The sequence below is a fragment of the Pygocentrus nattereri genome, chromosome 11, assembly GCF_015220715.1.
Source record: "Pygocentrus nattereri isolate fPygNat1 chromosome 11, fPygNat1.pri, whole genome shotgun sequence".
Taxonomy (NCBI): Eukaryota; Metazoa; Chordata; class Actinopteri; order Characiformes; family Serrasalmidae; genus Pygocentrus; species Pygocentrus nattereri.
Window position 1 is genome coordinate 21,224,046 of NC_051221.1, and position 22,911 is coordinate 21,246,956.

A 22,911-nucleotide genomic window follows, 5' to 3' on the forward strand; every position below is an offset into this window, starting at 1 on the left:
GACTTACTGACAAAGGCTTTATGGGTAACACTTTATTTACATGGAAAAAAGGAAATGAGAACCAAACAGCAGTCCCAGACGAGAAAGCGTGAGTGTGGATCTCTGCCAACAAGCAGGTACAGAGACCTGCAGAGCACTGAGCAGATCTACGGCTAGTAAATATGGCGATAACACTGCGGCTTGGGAATCGTCTCCGTGCCGTGGGCCGTGGAGGTGGGCGCTTACTTTCTGCGGCGAGCTGCGGCTCCTTTCTTGCTGCTGTAATGGGACAAGAGCCGGGGACAGCCAAGTGAGACAATCTGCTTATACAGACCATAAACACTTAGCCTCACACGCGAGGCTGTTATGCTGTGTTCCCAAGTGGCACGTTCGTTTATGAGGATTTGAATGCATGATGTTCACATCCAGGTCCAGGAGCTTTTGAAGTCCCTGAACCTTGAGGGTTCTAGCCAGTCCACGTTTTTTTTGTTGTGCTCCATTTCCTAATACACCTGAGCCTTGATGCAAAGGCAGTGGTCATCAGTGGTAAAACTCTGCCTCCCTGCAGGGTGTAGTTCCAACCACAGTCTGCCACACCTGTGTCAGCTAACTAACTTATTCAGATGTCCTTGATCGGCCGGATCAGACGCATCAGTGTCAAGTAAAGGGGGCAACATGCTAGATACAGGGTGGAACTAAACTCTGCAGGAAAGTATATCTCCAGGAAGACTGGTGACCACTGCTCTAGAGGAATAGTTAATTTAAAAATCAAACTGACTCAGTTTGCCATATTCTCTGAATGTAGTTGATCAGCCAAGACTTGCAAGACTTTCTTCTTAGAAGAAAGAAAAGTGTGTCAGTTTCTTTTTCAGTCAATCTTACCTTTAACTACCAGGCTGAGGCACGTTTGCCTCTGGAATAGAATGAAAATGTGGGCTGGCTGGTGGCCCTCAAAGACTAGATTTAAACTCTGCTGCATGCCCAATCCAAATCACAAACAGGCCTCACTTACCTTTGTGCGTTAAACCAAGTAATAGAAGTATAACTTTTGGCTCAGAAACTGGAAGAAATCTGTGACCACAATTTGGATGTGACGTCTTACTGTGGCCTCAAAAGCTACTATGCTGAATATATCTTTTTAAACATATAGGCTATATAAAACTGGAAAAATGGTTATTATGCCATGCATGTCATGAATGATACATGATGGTCAATTGTAGATGTCCTAGGGGTGGTGATGGCTTTACAAAACATTACATTTGCAAGCAGTCTGTGATTAAAATGTTATGAGATGGGATGGTATGGTATGGGATGGAATGGGATGAGATGGTATGGGATGAGATGGGATGAGATGGGATGGGATGGGATGGGATGGGATGGGATGAGACTATGAAGAATCACAGTTGTCACTTTACTGAACTTACTGTTTCTGTAGTTCATCAATGCGGTTTCTGAGCGTGATGACCTGAAAACAACACATCAATACTTCTTAACAAACATGGAGGCATTTGCGGAGTGCAACCCGGGTCTCACCTTATTAAGTGAAGCTCTCTGGCCAAGACCTGGTGGATTAGGAGGACCAAACTAGGGATGCACTAATATGGGAATTGCAGGTTGATGTTGATATGCAATATTTTTCATGTACATATCTGCCGATGCTGACACTAATGCCGATACATAAATATTTACAAAATGTAGAAATTGGGGAAAAGTCCAGATAAATGTAACCCTTATTTCTAGGGTTACAAATGTTGTAGAATAAATAAAATCTTGACATTTAATCCCAGTAACCTAGTATTGCCAAAATATTCTGCTCTTACAAAGTGCAGTGAATATGTTATGAAATATCGATTTTAAATATTGGTCAAATTTAAACATCTTTTTTTAATTACCTGCTGATCCCAATATGATTCCAATATCATTGTGCATCCCTAGATAAAACACTAGTCTGATGAACTCTGGTTAATTACTATCTATTTGTTGTTTTTACTTACTTATTAGACTCAGAAGCAGTCCAAACTGTATTCCCGAGAGTGGTAGCTCTGGACAAGAACCTGTTTGTCTTCTGTTACATTAATTGCTTTCAAGATTGTCTTGATTACCTGTTACTTTCGCTGTTGTTAGACCACATGTTGAGTATAAGGTCAGTGACCTTAGTAATGTACCAGAGGATTTCCTACATTACCTACCTATATAATTAATCATGTTATTTTGCATGCTGCTATATTTTTCCAAGAAGAAAAAGAAAGGAATCATTGTCTCCCTGTGTGCGAATCACTCGTTCTTCTCTGGAGCTTCTGCCCTGTGACTGTACTCAGCAGGCAGACACAGATCATGCACAGCAGGGGGCGCCCTGCCTCTTACTGAACCTGTAACAACTTACAATTTACTCAGCTCCTCCACTCTCTTACGCAGTGTTGTAACCTGGAGGAGATTGAAGTTTACATGTATCTCAGCGGTAAAGCTTGTAAACAGGACATCATGAGAACAAAAGAGAAAAAACACACTTGTTTCCATCTGTTTTGATCTGGCCTCATTGACGCAGGGGACGATATGAAAAAAAAAAAAAGCTTTAATACTTGACTTGCTTACCTCATACTTCTGTCTCTTCAGTCTCTCCATGTGTTCAAACTTCTCAGACTCCAGGGTCTTCAGCCATTCCTGAAATTCCTTGGCCTTTTCCCTGAGGCACAGGACATGTGACCCAAGTCAGTGAGGTCAAGCAACACTCTACCCCCATCTGCTGGGAAAGTCTCATAATGACTGGAGCGCTGCTTACCTCAGCTTATCCTCATTGAGGTGGTCAATGTTGAGTGGCTTGCGCCTCTCGGCCAGGATCTTTTTCTTCTTCTCTCTCTCTGTCTGTTTCTTGCCTCTCTTGGAGTCAGCCTGGAGCACAGAGGTATACCCAAAGGTAAGATATTCTTATAGTGTTAGTAGCCTCCCAGCATGTATATATCATATCGTGATACTTCAAAAAATATCACGATATGATACGCAATATGTTACAATATGTGCTTTTACAGAGTACAGTGATTTGTGCATAGTATTTTACATACTGTGTTGCACTAAATCCGGTTAAATGGGAATTATTTAGCTGTCTTTATTATGAAATATGACATTGGTCAGTATTCTACAATTACTGACGATATACATGATATGTCCAGAAAAGCATACTCCGTTGTGATATCATGATAACAATATATTTTTCATATTGCCCAGCCATAATTTACATTATTATAATATTTAAAATGTTTGGAATCACTGTTTTCAATAAAATAACATGATGTTGCAGACAAAATGATGATCCGGTTATGATGCTGCTGCTCTACAACTTTACAGATTTTAACTAGTTATTAGAAATGAATCAGTGTTAGGTGTTTACAAAAATCTCATGTGTTCAATGTTGTGATATATCTTGTTTTAGTATATGTCTAATCACAAGGCAGAGCAAAACTCACCTTCTGCAGGTAGCTGCTGTATTGGGAGCCCATGCTAGACAGGGCAGACTTCTTCTTGGCATCCTCATCTGCCTTCTTCTTAGCATCAGCCTCTTCCTTTCTCAGCCTCTCCTCCTGTTAAAGCCACCAGGACTCAGTGTGAGTGTGTCAGATAGAAATTGTGGGAGAAATAAAAGTCAAAATTCTTCAATCTCTTGAAAGTAAATACTGGTGGGTACACGCACCTCACGTCTTGCCTGGCGCTCTTTTTCCTTCTCAGCCATGGTCCTCTGCTGCTCTGCTCTCTCAGCCCTGCGTTTCTCCTGTAACACATCAAACACAACCACGCTTTACTGTATCTGGCCTGTCATTCTCCTCCCCACGCAGATCTAAGTGCGTGAACCCTTAGTTCACAGTCACTCACAATCCTCTCCTTGAGGGCGATGAGCTCCTCCTCCTCCTTCTTCCTCAGCTCGAAGTGAGCATCGATCAGGGCCTGCAGCTCCAGGAGATCCTTGTTCTGACGCTTCTTCTGGATGTCCTGTGAGGTCGAAATACAGACAAATACACTGAACTTCATTTGTTCATTCATAGAGTTCAAATGTTACCAGCATGAATATTTGGTTAAAAAGTAGCTTTCTTAGTTCTACCATCGCTTACATCAAAGTCCACTTTGTCACCCTCAGGGATCCTGGGTGCGGTTGGCCTTTGGTGACAAGGAAAAAAAAATATTAATGATGGCAGGTAAAAAACCATGCAATGGTTTGTTCCATTCCACAAACTTTGTTCGTGGTGTTTGCAGTGAAGCAGAATGTGAAGGCGGTTACTTACTTGAACTTTGGCTTCTCCTCTGTAGATTAAGAATGAAGAGGGGACAAGTACACATTACTGGGTTAGAAATCCACTCATGGTAGTATAAGTAGAAAAGTGGTATATCAAACCAAAATTCAAATGCTGGTAGTACACTGCTGAACAGATGAGTAAATCTCTCACAGAATGAGCATTGTGATGATAAAACGATTAGGAAGACAGAAAGAAACAAAATGATAATAAGTCATGTCAAATAAAAATCTAAATCTTTCAAGCTTAAAACACACATTACTACACAGACATTACATCAAATGCAGCGAGAGTTTTGAAAATCAGACACAACATTTTAAGCTATTTACTTCAAATTAAAAAATTTCTCACTATCACATATATGTTTGCAGGTATGCTATTGTTGTGTTTACTGGAGTAAAAATTTGCTAACTGTGATTTGCCTTGACTACTAAATGAGCCAGGTCTTAAAGTGTAAACTGGCCTAATCCCCACACCAGTCAATGTGTGTCCATTGTAGACTTCTCCAAAATGATGCCCTTGCCTGGTGGCAGAGTTAGCATTTGGTCCTCCCTCTTGAAATAATTTAGTCAGGTGTTGGTGCATGCCATGCAGAGATGAGTGGCGCAGCATGATTGAATGATGGGTTAGTGGTTGTTAGCATGTAATATTCTTTCACCCTTTTCTTTAAGTCTTTTAACTTTAGGACACAACCATGTTTTATATATTTTTGTTTTTTTCAACTTCTATCTATTTTTCTTTTCAATTTGTAATACAACTATATGTTTATGTCTCTGTAGATTATGGCCAATTGTAGCAGTGCTTCTTGCTCCAAAAGAATGTTTGTCTGGGAGGAACCGTAGGGCATACATTCTCCAACAGAGGGAGACTACAGGCAGCTGAGACAAGGAACAACAAAGTCCTTTCAACATAAAAAAGGTGGGACACATATGTAATCAACATACCTTCCTCTTCAATGACCTCTGCATGCAGCAAGCGATGAAAGCAAGAGCAGAACAGATAATATTAGCATCAGCAGTACAGCTGTGTATTCCATCAATTTACATTATAAATCTTAAGGTGATATTATTAAACATATCATGCAATACAATTCTGCCTGTGTTAAAATGTCGCCTCATTTCTTTTCATTAAATTAGTTTCCTTTTTACAGTTTTCCTTGAAAGGTATTGGAAGCACTTTAAAGATACTTTGATGGGTTTACATCTATAGTCATTTGCAAAAGTTTGGGTTGCCCCAGTCAAATGACATGTTTTGTTGATTTTTTTTGTGTGAAAATAGCACATCCTCTACAGAGAACACACTTCTGCACATTTTAATGAATAAGAACTGTTCATTTTCTAAATTCAGCATATTGTGCAAAAGCAAAAAATAGAAATTGTGCAGAAAATGCTATATTTAAATTTGCTCCATGTAGTGAATGTGTTAACATGTCTTTAGTTAGAAAAACAGCAAAACATGTCATTTCAAACTGCTTATGACTGTAAATTAATGCTACACGCTCTTCAATCTATATGCATTCCAATCAAAGTAGCTTTTTTATAAACCTTTTTTCTTTTTATTACTGGCATGCAAGTCCTTAAATGGGGTGAATGAACATTATATTAATTATAATAAAGTAATGCTAAATCTACTAAATCATTTATATCACCCCATATAAGGATGAGGAGCAGAACAGAATATGAATGAACTATGATGAATGTGACTGATTGAGTGTGCACATAAGTTATTAACAGTTAATTAGACAGCTCTAACCTCATTCAGTTTCATTGGGTTGTCATTCATTGGCATTCTGCTGAACATGACCTCTTCAGCCAATGCATGACAAGAGATTCCGGCAGCACTTATTATTGTTTGTGCATAAGTAATAATGGTCTTTATCTACCACACTGAAGCATTTAGAGGCTTAGCATATGACTATGGCAATGAGGAGGCAGGCAGGGTCTGGCAGCTGTGTTGGACGCTGCACAGAGTAAGCGTATAGGGGGTGGCAATACTACATAATATAGCACTCAGAGAGTACCCTGAAGACATAAATACACGTTTAGCTCTGATAGTAGCCAGAAGAGGAGGTTATGTATGACCATGGAAGGTGGGTTAAGAGGTATCTTGATTAGTCCACTGTAACTAGCATGTAATGGGATGGAGCGCACTGCTGCTTTATGGAGATGGATGAGAGAATATTCCATGCCACATACCTTCCACCAGAGGCTCAGGTTCGGGCTCGGGTTCTGGTTCTGGTTCTGGTTCTGGGGCTACTGGCTCAGGTTCTGGCTCTGGCTCTGGTTCAGGCTCAGGCTCAGCCTCAGGCTCTGGTTCTGGTTCTGGGGCTGGGGCTGCCTCAGGCGCCACCTCTACATCTACTATCTCTTCGACTATATACGTGCCAGGGAGTGGGGTTGAGGAGAGGAGTTATGGTGAGAGAGGTTAGTAGATGCAGGAAAAGGTAGTAGTGGGGTTATTGGTTATTTAGAAGAAAAATGGCCAACTGGTTGATAATGGAATGCAAGGAACGGAAAGACCGCCAGGTGGCACGATCAAGGGAAGTGTAGTACATAGTGCAGTGATGTTGGTGGTAAATGCAGGAATAATAGCATAGATTAGCTCAGTAGTCCTCAAACCAGTCATAGAGACTTCCAGTCCACATTTTTGCTCTATACCTATGTGAATGTTAGGTTGGAGCAAAAATCTGGATCATCTGGGGGTCCCTGGGGATCTGTTTAAGAACCACTGTGTAAAATGATAGATGATAGAGTAATTTACTAGAATTCACTTCAATTTGTTGATTTAATGTCAGTGTTTTTACAGATGCTACTGTAACAGACATTGTTACTGTTAATAATGTGCTGTAGCTTGGTCTTTTGGCCAGTGAGTGGTTGTGGTGTTGGTATAGAAGAGCATTTGAAAATCTCTTTCATTATGATTTTTGTTTGCTAGTTTCACAATTAGCTGAAAATGGAATTTAACTTTTGATTTAGTTAAGCTAAATAATAGTAATAATTACTTTCTTTGCAACCTAACCTACAACACAAGGCTGAGCTTATTTTTAGCTCAAGCTACATGGAATAATTACTTTTTTTTTAATTTTTAACAACACAACCAAGTCTAAGTGCATGCCTTTGCAGTCAAATGGATGAATGATAATTATAAAGTGAGTAAGCTAGTTGATGATATGAATGGAAAGTTTCACATGGTTTATGAGTCCATGAATGAAAGCTAATGGGTTGACACAAAGAACAAAGAAGGAATAATAAGGTCAAGAACATGCAAAACTATTTATATAGCATCTCAAGTAGTAAAAGATCACCAAATACATAGAGAAGTATTCTGTGTGAAAATGCAACATTAGAGAATTAGTACTGACGGCAATAAAATGCCATCAAATATTGTGTTTTACCTTCATCGCCGACTTCATTTTTAATTTGGAAAAAGAAAGCAGTAGATCAGCACAATAATCACATGGGCCCAGCTGTACCCAAATCACTGATCTGTGTACAGCTTGGGGTCATGCAGTGTTATACACATTCCTCCGTAGCTGATAAAGTGGCCTGCAATTTACATGCTTTTTGTTGGTGGTACCAAATTGAATAAGTGTGACTTTAAGCAGCCATGGAGGATGCAGAGTGTATTTATCAATACAAAGTTGCAGAAACTGTTGCAAACAGATTAATTTATATTGTATATTCTGAAGTGAGGAGGTTTACTGTTTAGATGGGGTGTAGAGACACTGTCATGATTGTTGAGCTAATTCTTAATTGAAGGTTCTGCTGGCAACAGTAGCTGCAACCATGCATAAGTAAGGAATGATTCATTATTCATTCGACAGTACAGAAGCACCATTCATCCAGTAATACTATTCAGACAAAATTAACTTCAGTTTGTAACTGTGGTATGGTGTGGTAGGTTTTTTTTAATTGAATAAATTCAGGTTTATAAATATAAGTCATCTCCACAGTGTGTATTCCACAGAGTAGAAATACCGGACTAAGTTGATACAGATGGATTTTTTTTATAGTTGAAACATTTGAACTGAATGACAATAACTGATATCATTTTAAAAAAGTAATTAAAATAACTACACAGAAATATAGTTAGTATTACATTGAAAGTGGCAGTACTCACCCTGTTGCTCACTGAAGAAGAGAAAAAAAATAAATCAGTTACTGGAATATTTAGTCCAGTGGTACATTTATCATGAAGACGCACACGTACTGTTCAAAAATTGCTCAAAAGTTTGGAATCACTTGATGTATTGACAAATTTTGTTATATTTTGTTATAATAATACATTAAGAATGTGGATTTAAATGGTACAAAAAATTTCAGGAATAACGTGAATGTGAACTTATTAAATCATAATTAATATTGTAATCTGTTTTATTTCACTTTTTATCAATTTATCCGACTGAGATTTTATATACAGTTTTGATATAGGATGATTTCTGGATTCATTTATTAATAACTCTATTTTTATTAATAATAAACATTTTCAATGTTTTATAGTTTGTTTTCCAGTCATTTTGGAATCTTCCATGGCTCTGTTCACCACTCTAGACTCCTGTAAAATGTCTTCATTTTTATTTACATTTTCCTAGTGTCCAACAAGTATATTAGAATCATTTTATACACGTCTGCGTCCAGATTCATTGTATATGATTAAGAAACAGTGATTTTGAACGGTGAGTCCAACCTTTTAAACTGTAGTTTATGCATAGTTTGTTTTATTTACATCAAAATGTTATTAAAGCATTGTGATCATCTCTGTGAGTATAATGTAAATGTTTACTACAATTCTGAAGCAGGCATACTGGAAATATCTATAACTGTTAACTTTGCTGTTAGTTAAGCCTTTTGCACAGTTTGCAATGAAGTGGAAGAATGAATTTTGTGAGGTGAAAGATCTTACACTTCCTCTGTGTCAGACATGATGATAGTGGACTTTGGGACTGAAAAAGGAAAAAAAAGGATTAGATCTCTGGGGCAAAACCACACATAGTCTAGCTCATAGCCTACTAGCAGATACTCAGGTTATATATAGCTTCCTTGTAATAGAACTTAAAGCCAAAAAAGGTCTCCTCCCCTTACCAAATAGACCCCACCCTGTACCACTAACGCTAGCCTGCTCTTTTAAGCTAAGAGTCCATCCAAATGGCTGCCATATGGCATCATTTGAATGAACACAAGGACATTTGGAGTGTTATAACTTGCAGTACATATTAAAATAATTCCACTGGGTTTCAATGTTAGCTAAGAAAGACAGTGAGCAAGATTAACAGCCATATAAATGTCCTGAAATTCAAGCTGTGCTGAGCTGTAAGTGAGAAGGCCCCACACATGGTTTTACAGCATGTTCTTTTTTGACTCAGTCGGGCAGATTAATGAGCTTGTCAGACTACCAGATTCCACTATAAAGGTCAGAAGTTAAGCACTTTCCATCAGCATTCTTAATTTAATGGAATAAAATCTGAAGTATATTTTGGAATTATTATTTTCAGTGTTTTCAGCATTGTATCCAGTATTTAATATTATTGTTGCTGTATTTCTTTTTACATGTTGTTGGTTATTTAGATCATTCTTTTGATGTGTACATTTTTGCATAACCTATCACAAAATTTAACCTTGCAATAGATGTGATAGATTTTCATAAAAATGAATCACAAATATTTTTATGGACTGAGACACTCACTGGGGCTCCTTGAATAGACGTATTCCCTCCTAAACAGCTGTGACTGTCTTCCTGACATTACTCAGGATCCAGTTTCCATCTTCAAGATCAAGTTCTTTTTCTTGGAATAGTATCTGTAACACTAACTTCATTGCCTTATCTGGTCATAGAATTTTAGCCGAACTTTGTCATCAAAATTTTCAATCAAGATTTCTATTAGAAATTTCAATTCCAAAACAAGAGACTATTAACTGAATTATTTTGCTGTTTGCACAGTGAAGTGAGAATTGATTTCTCAAAATTATTGGATGCCTTAGCCATACTGGGTAACACCAAATGTATTAATGCAGTGTGACTGATGAGGCATCTTCTACAGTTTAAGTCATTTTCATGTTTTGAAGATGTTTACTATGCGTTTACCGTAGAATCAATGTTGTGTTCTAAAATAAAACAGCTTTTTAATTTTCACCTGCTAAAATGGTTTACAGAAAAGCTCTGAAGATATTCAACAAGTGTACTCTGATAAGCTCTGAGGCCCTTGTGACAAGCTTAACAACCATCATCAAACATGTCTAGGACATTGACACTGGCAAGTTGTAAGCAGCACTGAGCAATTTGCAGGACTGTGGTGCCGCAAGCTATGAGAAATCTGACTGAAGCCAGCACCAGTGACCTGCCTGAACTCAGCCCGAAGTGATTTACACTGCTTAATCAGTCAACACCAGTAGCTGTTACAACAGCTACTGCCACCAATCTTCCAAATTAGCATATACGCACTCACACACATTCACATTTACTCACTCGCTTTTAGTCTCTGTGACCTTAGAGCAAAAGAATGTCACCTTAGGGTACCACCTTCTTTTTAGCTTTATAAATCAGCAACTGACAGCACAGTGTATAGATTAGCAACCCCTAGGTTACCACTTGTCTAATTTAACCAGCATACTTACAACCCCTGCACATTATTTAACAAACAGGCTGATACTCTGACCAGAGCATGTCAGGTAACCTCTGAGATCTGATCTTTTGCTCTAGTGTCAGGTGCGTCCCTCACCTCAGTGGTACTGTGGACTATCCTCTGTTTTAAAGCATGGCTGTGGAAGTGCTTTTTGCACATGTATATTCCACTGAAATACAGGTGGATGCCCTGTTCTCCATTTATCTCACATGCACACGCACTCTCATCCCCTCTCTCCCCCATTACCTCTCTCTCTCTCTCTCTCTCTCTCTCTCTCTCTCTCTCTCTATCTTTATCTCCTCTTACTGTCTTACCTGAGAAAAGCTGAAAGAAGTGAGCTCCCTGGTGGCGGAGACTGGCTGTAAAGTTCTGCAAACATCCAGGGCCGAATAAGTCCTTCTGTTATAGTGACACTTGATCTGCGAAGACCTCCCATTGGTTGAGAGTGCTCAGTGGGCAGGGCAAAGGAGGCCAGGTCCAGGTCCTGGCCTAGGCACTGAATAAGGAGATGGATGGATTGAGGGAATGTGGAGGAGGCACAAGTTTGGAATGGAGACAGCATCGCTATATTTGCTATTGCATTAGGCAAGCAAAATGAGGCATGCATCTGAGAGTGAGTAGGAGAGGCATTTGAAACATGGAAGCATCAGACATCAGCAGGGTAGCTGCATTGGGTGTTTCCTGAAGGAAAGAGATAGTTAATGCACAGATGGCATGTGCCCAAAGACAGGGGCCAAATGTCATACTGCAATGGGGTGTTACATAACTCATCTAAGCTTATATAAATTCAGACGACTTGTCAGCTGTTATGAATTATTCTCATATGACAACAAAGGAACATGTCAGATGTAATTGGAAGTTTAGTAGCCTCAAAAAAAGGTAGAGCAAATGATGTTCTTCAGTTCTTGTACTTGGGTGGACAAAATTGAGAGTGAATTGTGGCCTATTTCATTAAAAATTTCATCCAAAGAGTAGATTAACGATTGATATGATGTAATGCTTTACAACCCATGAGTTTTATAGTGCGCAAATAATGTAAGGTTAAAGTACCCAAATAACAGCACAGGAATATTATCTGAAGTTGCCTCAAAAGCAAATTGTCAGATGTCACATCGGAGGGGTAAAAGCTCCACCTGTATGAATTTTAGCCTATTTAAAATAAGCTCATCCAAACAGTAGATTTATTAAATGACTACTCTGTATTAAGATAATTAATGCAACATATTACTGTAGAAACACTGTATGGATACAAACAATGCAAGTTTTGAACTGTAAATAACAACAAAAGACTATATCACATTTCCATATCACATTGTGATATTTTCATTTGAAACTTATCTGCATTTAAAAATGGACTGTCTCTTTGGTTCTTTTACTTAAAACTACATGTAAATGAACAAATAAAAAAGGTGGAGTTAACAGTGCTATTTTGATATAACTGTCTTAAGGAAATGCACTCCATGAGGTTAATTAGGGGAGTCTCTTAAAGTCCACTTAGTTAATAAGCATGTTCAGTGGTATCATACTCTTTTCACACCCTGCCTTTGGTGTCAGGTTCTATTTCGCCATGGCTGCAGCCTATGGAGACAACTACCAGTACTATCCTGCAGATGGCAGTGTTCTCTGAAGCTTGGTCTCTGGCCTTTGGTGACTTGAAGCAAGTGGAGGAGGGGAGGGTAGGGGTTTATTGAAGGTGCTCTGGACACCTCCTGCCTTGCTGGTGGTCCCTGTGCACATCACCACTCGCTGCTCACATTCTAAGTAAAGGGCTCTGGTTTTATTTTTGGACTGCTATGGAGCCTGTGCCTTCCATTTGGAGGAAAGGACTAGCTGAGCTCAACATGAGCCTCTTGTTCTGACACTCCAGGCTGGGAGAAGCAGGCAGCAGCCGGTCGCCCCTAAGCAGCAGAAACACAGGTAAAATAAACTCAAACCAGTTTTGGCCTTTTTTATCTGGAAGAGCGCATGTCAGTGTGTTGATGTCACTGTCGCTGAGTGGTCTTGTGGTCTTGGAACAGGTGTTGTGGCCAGCCCCTCAGCCTGTTTCTGTTGTAGTGTACTGCTTAGACAGCTCTTTGGATGATATAAATGATATTTTCTGAGGGTGCAGCATTAAAACACTATTATTGGAATAAGTACTGGAGATGGTGGTCCAGAAGACTGGTGTTTAATCCAGCTCATGCAAACCAGATGACATTACTGGCAATGAAAGATGTGACAAAATGGATTTTCTCTAAATGTATCGTTTAGCTTAGTTTTGCCCATGACTATTTGTGTGATGGATATTGTGTTTGCTTGTGTTGTCTGATTTAATTTGTTTATTTATATTTAAAGGGGACTCTGTCTGAAGTGAGCCATCTGTCATCTGTTAAAATCATCTCTTGGTAAGCTGTTGTGCATGTTTCTATTTTTAAGTGATGTCACATGTGACATGAGTAGATATAAATAAAAAAAACTTTTTGCATGTTTGCTGATATTTTTTTTTGTTGTTGTTTGGTTTTTTTTTTTGTTGTTTATTTTTCCAAAGGTGTTTGCTAAGACGCAGTCATTGTACAGGCCTGGCCTGGATCTACTGCCTGGCTATTCTTATGCTTTCCGCTTTTGATCTTATGTGCTGGAGTTATTCCAAAATGCCTAACCTTCCCGGGCCTTAAAAGGATGACCCCTTCTCATGTGTCATGTGTCAGGCAACAGGTTCAGTTTCTGTGGCAGTAAGGCTCCTTTAAAACTCTTATGACTGACCTACTTTTGAACAGGAGTTATGGGAACACTCTGCTGGTACAGAGACTTCCATTTGTTCACAATTAAAGAAGATTTATTTTTTAATACAGGATATGATAAAAGAAATTTTGTGCACTAATGACTCCATTTGTTTGCAATTTTGAAGATATTATATATTAAGAAATGAGAAGGTACATTTTGGTTTTATGTTTTTTTATTGTTTTTCAGGAAATAGCACAAATCAAATTCAAATCCTTTTAATCTCTTTGTCAGCACTCAGCCTGTGCAAGATTACAGTTCAATAGCAAATCAATATGTCCTTTAATTCTGTGCACTCTCAGAAACTCAAACTTTTAGAGTATAAATACAGTCACTGCGGTGCATCTTCACTACCTTTAGTTAGGTATTTATGTACAATTCAAGGTTCACAATTGGACCTTACAGGCCATGTTGTATATTTGGGGATACATTTATGTTGTTTGTTCCTTGGAGGAGAAAACTCCTCCTTGTCCAGTACCCATTTTTCTGACAGTGTACAGAATGAATTGGACAGCGATAGTCAATAGTTTTAAATTCTGTTATTTGCAAACTGTATATAATTTACATTATAATAGATGCGCTCTCACGTTCAAAGTGACCTGTGGCCTGATCTGCAACTATCCCACACTATGAGCAGAGCACAGGGGTATTAGTTTATAGTGAGATGAAAACGAGGACCCAAAATCCATAACTAGGAGCAGGTGTGTCTGTCTTGCCTTTGCTTTCAGCCTAAAATTAGGCCAAGAAGATATCCAGCATTAAAATGGATTTGGCTCACTGGAAAGAGAGGTGCCATAAACCTTACTGGGCTCTTTCGTTTACCCCAACTACTATTACACCAGACAGCTGCTTGGCATAATCACCATAAATGAGTTATAGACTTGAGGTTAAACTGAACTCACACTGAAGTAAAGGACCTCATTATGCATTGCCAGACAAAATTTGAAATAACTGAAAGGCTTTAGTCTATAGCTTTGTACAGTAATAACAACAGCAAACAGTTTTCATAATAAAAAATGTAAAATTTATTAAACAAAGACCAGTACAACAGAAAAGACCTTTGATTAAAACACTCAAAATATATATATTTTAAAGGAAATGAAACCATGGTATGATTTTCTGTAGCTTGTGTAGGCCGGCAGCTCAAAATATGTTCATTACTGATAGATGTTTGCCATAAATATCATAAATGGTGAAGACTAACTCCAGTGTTGTTGTGTTTGTTTTTGTTTTTTTTTCTCAGGGAGCTTGTAATTATAACTGCACTTTGTTAGCTAATTGGTATTATTGTACAGATGTATGTAAAAAGCTATTTGAACAGCCCAGTTATGCTCTCTGAATTAGATTTAGAATGTCATTGGAATGTGTTGTACTCAAACCTTAGTCTAACTGTAGCTTTAGGATCTGGGCCAAATCAAAAAAATTACAATGATCTTTTTATTTCTAACATCATATTTACATGAGCCTGAAAAAGGCTTTGCAACATGTTTTAGTTTTGAATAATCATTCGAATCATTGAATCATTACAAATAATCAGACAGATAAAACAGAAGAAACCAACCAAACAACAAAATGCTTTGTAATCTGATGTGTGGTCTGAGAAGCACAGCAGAATAAAATTAAACAAGGGCAAGTGAGAAAAAGTGAAGTAAACATCATGTGCTTAATGACATACTAATACAATTACATATGTGATTCATGATGAAATAATCATTGTTTGGGTGCTTCCAAACCAAAGTGTGCTGCTAGAAATCGTTGCTTTACATTTGTCTGTTGCATTTATGCATATGAATTTGATACCTGTCAGTAAATCATCCAAATAAACATGTTAGCATGAAGCAGCGCCTTACAGGTCACTGTGACACAGGTCCCCTAAAAAAAGAGGAAATATAAATATATTAATTACAGAACTTTTCATCAAACAGTGTTTCAAATGAAGCTTTTCACATTTTCTTAAATATGTCCTGTTTTTTTTTATATGCTTTCAGATTTCTGATTTCAGACCAGTATTGAGCATATGCTAATATGTTTTGCCTGTTTGTTTTAGGGGGCCGACATTTCCATGGCTGTAAATATTGGCAGTGTTGCCCAAGCAGGCCTGCTTTCCCAGCAGTACCCACCGCCTCTGCTCCCTAAACCTGGAAAGGAAAATGTCCGGCTGCAGAAAATACTTAAGAAAACTGCCAAGAAAAAAGCTGCCTCACAGGCCTCGCAGACACCAGTCCCTTTCCGCTCAAGTCTCTCTCCCGTAAATGAGGCCAGTCCTGACCTGGAGCACAGTGACCATTCAACTCCACCCAAGACACCAGAGACACCTGTCTATGGAGGTACATTGCACCCACGTTTCAACGTCAAGCCACTGTATCAACATTCAGCATCCCCTTACCCTCATCATCGAGGTTTCGCTTACAGCACACCAGCAAGGTTCTCTCCACAGCCCTATGTTACTCCAGGCCTTACTGCACCGCATCACATGGCCCCACTATTCTCTTATACAACACCACCTCATTCAGTTCCATCCTATGCTGCAACATCTGTTACTGTTACATCTGTAACAGCTGTAACTGCCATGACTGAGATAGTCAGACCTGTGGACTCAAAACTAGGTGCAGAAGTTCCTGCAGCAGTTCAACACACAAACAGCGTTGTGCTGGTGACCAGCTCAAGCCTTACACCAACTTTCATTACCTCTACAGCTGCAAGTCCTCAACCAAATGCTTTAGATGGGATAAAACCTTCAAAACCTATGTTTGACGTTCCACAAATTACAAATTACACTTCAAAGACTGCAGGTTTAAAAACGTATTATTCATCATCACCAACACTAGACAGGAGTAAAACACCAGTAAAAATACTTTCTGAGGTGAAGCGAGGGCCCACACCAACATTTGAGGTGAGAAGGATTGTGACACCAACATCAGAGCTGAAGAGAGATAAAACACCAACCAGAGAAATCAGAAGTGGGACAACACCTACATCTGAAATCAAGAGGGGTCCAACACCTACCTCTGAAGTCAAGAGGGGTGCCACGCCAACCTCTGAAATCAAAAGGGGTCTGACACCTACATTTGAAATCAAAAGGGGGACAACGCCTACATATGAAATCAAAAGGGGGACAACACCTACATATGAAATCAAAAGGGGTACGACACCTACGTCTGAAATCAAAAGGGGTACAACACCTACGTCTGAAATCAAAAGGGGTACGACGCCTACATCTGAAATCAAAAGGGGTACGACACCTACATCTGAAATCAAAAGGGGTACGACACCTACGTCTGAAATCAAAAGGGGTACGACACCTACGTCTGAAATCAAAAGGGGTACGACACCTACACCTGAAATCAACAGAGGCACAACCCCAACACTGGAAATTAAGAGAGGCACTACCCCAACATCTGAAATAAAAAGTGATGCATCATTATTAACTGACACAAAAAGAGGTAGAACGTTGACAAGAGCACGGACACCAACATTAGATTTTTCTCCATCAAAAACTCCCACAGGACGCCCCAAGACTCCATCATATCATGTGTCACCTGCTAGGACAAATATCATTGAAATTTCAAGAGCTAATCCACTTTTATTTGCTGTTTCCCCTGTGCATATGGAGGGCAGAAGATCCAAAACACCAACCTCAAGTTTACTGGGGTCAAGTGATGAAATTCCTAAAGAAAAAGAGAAACCAAAGGAAAAAAGTCTTTCAGAAGCTATACAAAATGGGGAGGTTCAAGTGAAACCATCTGAGATTTCAGTAGATAAAATGTCTTCTGAAATCATCAGAGAACGTGAATTATCCAAACCAAAGACCCTAACACAAGATGCTCCAAAGTTTACAGAGATCTCAGGATCTCAAAGCACAAAAGCACCTGTACATGAAAATAATAAATCTGTAGCCCCTACAGCTGGGTATCAGTCACCCAAAACATCAGTTCATGAGTTTTCGAAACCAGTATCTTCACCAGGGCAACAGAGACCAAGAGTACCTCTAGGTGGTCAAAGACCTAGAACACCAACGTCAAAAAAATCAATATATTATGGATTAACCCCTGCTGAATATGTCGCCCATGGGGGAATACAAAGTTGTACACCTGCTTTTAGTATGTCTAGATCCCTATCACCATCCACTGTGGTATCTAAAGCTCCAGAACATGAAAAACAAGAACCTATACAAAAAGCACAGAGTAAAGCAAAAGAACAATCTACTTTGAAAGAGGCAGCTAGGCCTAAAGCAATGTCTAAGGAGACAGAGGCATCAAAAACACCTGTGGGTAAAGTACCATCATCCACAGATAGTGCTCTTGACAATGGAACCCCAGTTGCACCATCTTCAGAAGTCTCAGAGCCAACACCACTAGTGCAGACAAAGCTAAAACCTGTGCAAGAGACATCTAAGATACTTACATCAGAAGCAAAGGAAACAAAGGAAAAAGTTCCTGTAGTTACTATTCCAACCATTGTGGTGTCTAAAGTTGACACACCACCTGTAGAATCACCAAAAGCAGTGACCACTGTTCCTGTGGCACAGAGAGTCAGGACTCCAACTTACAGCCCTCCTAAACCAAAAACACCACTACCTGACTCTGTGGTGGAAACTACTAAACCTGAATCTAAGCCAACAGCACCATCTGCAAAACCTACAACACCTGACCAAAATGCAGACATGGCTAAAATCTCAAAGCCAACTCCAGCAGAAGCTGCGGTTACTACAACAATAAACAAAGTGTCAAAGAAGCCATCAGTACAGCAGAAGTCTTTGTTAGAGAGGATTAAAGAGCAAAAATCTTTAGTAACAATGGCTTCTGACAAAACTGCAACAAAGAAGACAGAAGATAAGCCTCTGGCCAAGCCAACAGATGACCAGAAGGACAAAGCAAAATCTGAGGAAGCAGAAGCTAAAGTGAGTACCCTACAGGAGACTAAGCCTGCAGTGAAAGAGAAGGCAGACAACGGTTCCCTCCCAACCGCAGAGCCTCCCCTGAAGGTGATTCAGAAGCCAAAAGGTATGAAGTCAAAGCTCAGTGGCTGGTCTCGTCTCAAGAAACACATGGTGGTGGAGGTAGAGGAGCCAAAGTTTCCTGAGTGCAAGCCAGAGCTGAAAAAAGATGCCCCTGAAGCCACTGCTCAGATACCCAGTGAGCAGAAAAAACAGGACCAAGAGGCAGATAAGATAAGTGAAACATCTCAGAGCCAAGATGGTAAAGAGGGTGCCAGGGCTGTAAAAATGTGGGATGCTGTCCTCTTCCAAATGTTTTCTACCAAAGAGAGTATCATGCAACAGATCGAAGCCAGCAAAACTGAGGAGCAAAAGAAAGAAGAGGCTATGCTGAATAAACCACAAGAAATTCCAACGTTTGCCCATCGTCTTCCAGTTCTCCTTTACAGCCCCCGATTTGATGCCAGAAAACTGAGAGAGGCCGCATCACGACCAGTGACAAAGATTGCAACAGTATTTGAGATGGGTCTCATAGGCCGCAAAAATAAAGATGAAGAGCCAAAAGACTTTAACAGAACAGCCAAAGGGTTCGCTACTAAAAAAACCACTGATGTGTAGCTGAAGAGTAGATGGTAAATGGACAAGGATGTTATATTTTTTCAGTAATAGTGTACAGTTCTCTTTATCTAGGTTCAGTTACCTTAAAGTTACTAAATAGCAAAATAAATGTTATTTGTATGAAACACGCTGAGGAATTTGAATGATGGGCATGACATTGTTTCACTTCACTGCCAGTCTCTCTGATTTATTGTAAGACATATTAGTTTAGCAGAGAGGAATACAAGACGTGGGCCTTTCAGGTAGACATCTCGTTCTGATTAAAGAATGCTTTGATTACGCATTCATATCTTCTTTATTTTGTACCCACTGCCAGTGGGAACTGCTGTGACAGAATTATAAACCTACTTATGCAGTGCTCTTATGGCTCAAGCTAGCCATAAGAATCACACTCTAAAATTCATACCATGTAAATGGAAGAGAGGTTGAGAATTTTTTTGCGGAAATGCATAATGGAAGTGTTAATCTAGTTTAATGTTCAGGATTCAACATGGTGCTTATGAAAGTGAAGGGCATATCAAATGTGCCCTTTTCTTTTTCTTTTCTGTTTTTATTTTTTGCTTTTTTAGACGATGCCAGCAGGGGGTACTGAGGGACAAAACTCTGATAGTGTGTTGAGTGAAGGAACAGGTTTGACAGGGTAAGCGAAAGTTGTAGGTGGGTAGATGGGTGGGATGGGGTGATATGGGATGACTGTGATATAAAGTAGATTTGAAAATCAGAGAAAAAAATCAGTATGGAAGAAACATGCACAGTAAGTACTCAGAGCTTCTGAATCTCATGTGAGAACACAGATATTGCACAAATCTTGATGACTGGAGCATGTCTGTATGAAGCTACATGCCTGAAGTGTTGACAGGCAGCTTTCACTGCCTGAACTCTGAAGTGGAATATAAAAGCCAAAGCATTCTGCTTAACTGGAAAAATTATGTGGGTGGTTGTATAACAGAGCAGCAAATACTGACTGTCAACTGTTGTGCATGGCTAAAATGTTTGGGCAAGATGTTTCAGACTAAAGTTATGTTAAAATCTGATATTAATTGTCTGTACCGTATGTTTTAAGCTTAGCCTTTTTTTGCATGTATGTCAGCCTGGGTACACGTTCTCTGTATGGGCAGTGATGTGTATAATGCTTTGCATATAATGTTTTATATTTATTTTTTTAATAAAAACGCTTGATTTGGAAAGGGTTCACTCTGGTTATTCAAAGTCAAATATTTTATTAAATATTCCAATACATATAGAATTTCTACAGTCATACTGCACACTCATTCATAAATACTATAGTACTGCATTATATATGCATGCTATAAATTAGAATATAAGATGAAAAAACATTATAACTTGACTTTGTTAGGTAAGCATTATTAGCATTACTTAGCTTGTGTTATAAAAAGCAGCTTTACAAACATTTCAGAAGAAAATGTCCATTGGTTAAAATTAGATAAATTGCTAATCATAATAAAACCCTGTAATGGGCAGTTAAAATAGCTTAAGCATTACACAGCCCTAAATTGATGTCCTAAAGCCTTGCAATGCACAAGCTGGCATGTGTGAACATTTCCAGCAGTCTTTATTTAAGGCCACTGCAGGCTGAGTGAGAATGCATAAGCATTGACTCTGTCAACACCCCACAAATTTATATCCTACCAGGGCTTATGTGGTTTAGCAGAGCTTTGTCTAAAATGGCTTAAGCCAATGTAATACAATGCAAAAGTTCACATCCAAGCACTGCTCACACTTATGAGACAAGCAGGTTTTATTTCAGTGGCAATTGACAAAGCTATTCTAAGAGTCATTAATACTGTACATTTTCTATGGTAGAACTACAGTGATATGTCATTACTGCAGTAATGATTTAGGATTTACTAAGCTCATAAGATGTCATAGACAGTCTTACTTGATTTTCCATTTGGGTAGTCATTGTAATGGTCATCGTCAATGGAGATCTTCTCATATTTGCCATGGCCAGTCACTACAAACTTGTAGCGTTTACCAGCGGCGGTAGCCTAAAAATAAAAAAGGAACATCACACAGTTGCAGACAGAGGATTGGGGAGAGGGAGAAACAGTCTCTCAACCTTTCCCTTCTTTTGTTGTTGGTATTGCTTTTGCTGTAATAAGACAATTACCTTCCCTGCTGGTCCTGACCACCCTGTTGCTGATCCCTCTCCTATGATCTCCCACATGTTCTTCTTCTGGAGCACATCTCCTGCTTTAACATCCTATGAATGAGCATGGAGAATAGAGACTTGCTTTGACTACACCTGCTATGAAAACTGAAAAGCAACTGATCCTGCCAAACTGAGGCAGAAGATCAGTAGCCCACCAGAGGGCAGTGTAAAAAGGAATCTGCCATAGGTTCAGGTCCTAATTAAAAGATCTCTTTCAAATTCCCTTTCCACAAATACACTACAATCTTAAAAATGCAGGTGACAGAAAGGGTTCTTCGGAGCGATGTCATAGAAGAACACCTTTTGGCTCCCTAAAGGGCCTTTCAGTGATTCAATGGATGCCTTAAAAAGAACATTCATGAATTAGGCAGATGCTCTTATCTAGAGTGACACTGAATGTAACCATGTTACAGACGTAGGCAAATGTGGAGTTAGCAGTTTTGCCCTAGGACTCTTATTGGCATAGCATATCATGCTTGCCTGGCTGGAGAACTATTGCATGACAAGCAGAAGTATTACTCACTACACTATACTGATGATATTTTAGTCTGAAAAATGACCTCCTTGTGATGTAAAGATTCTACAGAAACTAAGCCAAGTAAGCATTAGTTTTACGAGTGCACTAGCATTGCATCCATAAATATATATAAACATTTGCACAACATCTACCTTTTTATCAGAGCGAAGGAAGAGAAAGTTTGAATTTATCATCTATTTTACCTTGGAAGGGAAAAATAAGGAGGCAGATGAAAGAAGCAGAAGACAGAAACTGGAAGAACATAGAAAAGACAAAAAGAGGCCTTGATTTATTCCCAGAGGGACAAGTGCATGCCATAAATATCTATTCGGATTGTGCCTCTGGTAGACTTCATACTGAAAAAGCATTGTTGTGTCAAGCAGAAGGTACGCCACTGAGCAACAGTGTGAACAACAGGCAATGGAACAACTTGATAAGAATCTTAAGTCAGCAGACACTTACGGACGGCCTGGAAGAGTTTCTGTTGCTACCCTCTGGGCTCCCCTTCACCCAGTGAGTAATGAGGTCGGCCACACCCACCTTCAGACCCTCAGTGTCCTAATACACATATATAACATGGTATAAGACACAAAGATATATGAGAGATAATTCAATTTCAGTCACAGAGAAAAAGACAAAGAATATTGGATAGGAATTGCTGTATCATATCCCTTTAGTGGATTAACAAGTCAAATTATTTCAGCTGCTTTGTTCCCCAGTCCCAGGATATATACAAACTCTCTATCAGTTTGTATATATCCAACTTAATATACATTTCTTGTAAGTTTAAAAATGTTTTACCTTCCTTTCAACTGTTATTTAACCCATTAAAATCCCAGGCTTATTACATACTAAGGGTTATTATTCAGTAAATACAGGGACTGGTAGAGCTATTACTAGGTAAATGGCAGGATCTGGCCATTTATGGGGTAAATATACAAATATTTGTAGTAAGAGTAAGAGTATGGTTCTTTAAAAAACTGTTTAGATGTACAAGTACACCTTTTTAAAGTTTAACCCCTTGAATGG

The 22,911-nt window shown here is 39.1% G+C and overlaps 3 protein-coding genes across 13 annotated transcripts in view; 1 reads left to right on the forward strand and 2 right to left on the reverse strand.

Annotated features, from left to right (window-relative positions):
* Positions 1 to 12: 12 nt before the first annotated feature.
* Positions 13 to 11,263, reverse strand: tnnt3a (troponin T type 3a (skeletal, fast)). Of its 6 annotated transcripts, none has more exons than XM_017700161.1 (15): positions 11,193 to 11,263; positions 9,162 to 9,201; positions 8,379 to 8,389; positions 7,654 to 7,665; positions 6,455 to 6,631; positions 5,204 to 5,221; positions 4,251 to 4,269; positions 4,080 to 4,125; positions 3,844 to 3,960; positions 3,665 to 3,742; positions 3,441 to 3,554; positions 2,759 to 2,868; positions 2,572 to 2,662; positions 1,404 to 1,444; positions 13 to 258 (listed from the first exon to the last, which is right to left on the reverse strand). In XM_017700161.1, exons 2-15 carry the CDS (start codon positions 9,179 to 9,181, stop codon positions 222 to 224), a joined length of 891 nt encoding a protein of 296 aa, XP_017555650.1. In that variant the 5' UTR covers positions 9,182 to 9,201; positions 11,193 to 11,263; the 3' UTR covers positions 13 to 221. The 6 variants fall into 6 exon arrangements, with proteins under 6 accessions (XP_017555650.1, XP_017555649.1, XP_017555653.1 ...); XM_017700160.2 differs by lacking the exon at positions 1,404 to 1,444 and adding an exon at positions 2,363 to 2,403 and having other exon boundaries at positions 11,193 to 11,262; XM_017700164.1 differs by lacking the exon at positions 5,204 to 5,221.
* prr33 (proline rich 33) lies at positions 5,030 to 20,379 on the forward strand. Of its 2 annotated transcripts, none has more exons than XM_017700155.2 (3): positions 5,030 to 5,177; positions 13,213 to 13,262; positions 15,686 to 20,379. In XM_017700155.2, the coding sequence occupies exon 3, from the start codon at positions 15,701 to 15,703 to the stop codon at positions 19,190 to 19,192; it is 3,492 nt and encodes a 1,163-aa protein (XP_017555644.1). In that variant the 5' UTR covers positions 5,030 to 5,177; positions 13,213 to 13,262; positions 15,686 to 15,700; the 3' UTR covers positions 19,193 to 20,379. The 2 variants fall into 2 exon arrangements, with proteins under 2 accessions (XP_017555644.1, XP_017555643.1); XM_017700154.2 differs by lacking the exon at positions 5,030 to 5,177 and adding an exon at positions 12,664 to 12,795.
* Positions 14,781 to 22,911, reverse strand: part of lsp1a (lymphocyte specific protein 1 a) — a 29,040-nt gene continuing 20,909 nt past the window's right edge. For 4 of the 5 annotated variants that reach the window (XM_017700158.2, XM_017700157.2, XM_017700156.2 and 1 more), the window contains 4 exons: positions 22,345 to 22,440; positions 21,324 to 21,416; positions 21,093 to 21,201; positions 14,781 to 15,510 (listed from right to left, as the gene is read on the reverse strand). In XM_017700158.2, the coding sequence (XP_017555647.1) occupies positions 15,485 to 15,510; positions 21,093 to 21,201; positions 21,324 to 21,416; positions 22,345 to 22,440 (324 nt within the window). In that variant the 3' untranslated portion in view covers positions 14,781 to 15,484. Of the gene's footprint in view, positions 15,511 to 21,092; positions 21,202 to 21,323; positions 21,417 to 21,777; positions 22,135 to 22,344; positions 22,441 to 22,911 lie in introns of those variants that run through there. The other variant, XM_037542486.1, reaches the window with a different exon arrangement.

Excerpts from the sequence above, each read along its gene's own strand:
- tnnt3a (XM_017700161.1), bottom strand. The coding sequence starts at position 9,181 with ATGTCTGACACAGAGGAAGT. Across the intron at positions 2,869-3,440 it reads ACAGCAGCTACCTGCAGAAG|GCTGACTCCAAGAGAGGCAA; the intron begins GTGAGTTTTGCT and ends TCTGTGCTCCAG. Across the intron at positions 259-1,403 it reads ATTGATGAACTACAGAAACA|CAGCAAGAAAGGAGCCGCAG; the intron begins GTAAGTTCAGTA and ends GTCCCATTACAG.
- prr33 (XM_017700155.2), top strand. The coding sequence starts at position 15,701 with ATGGCTGTAAATATTGGCAGTGTTGCCCAAGCAGGCCTGCTTTCCCAG.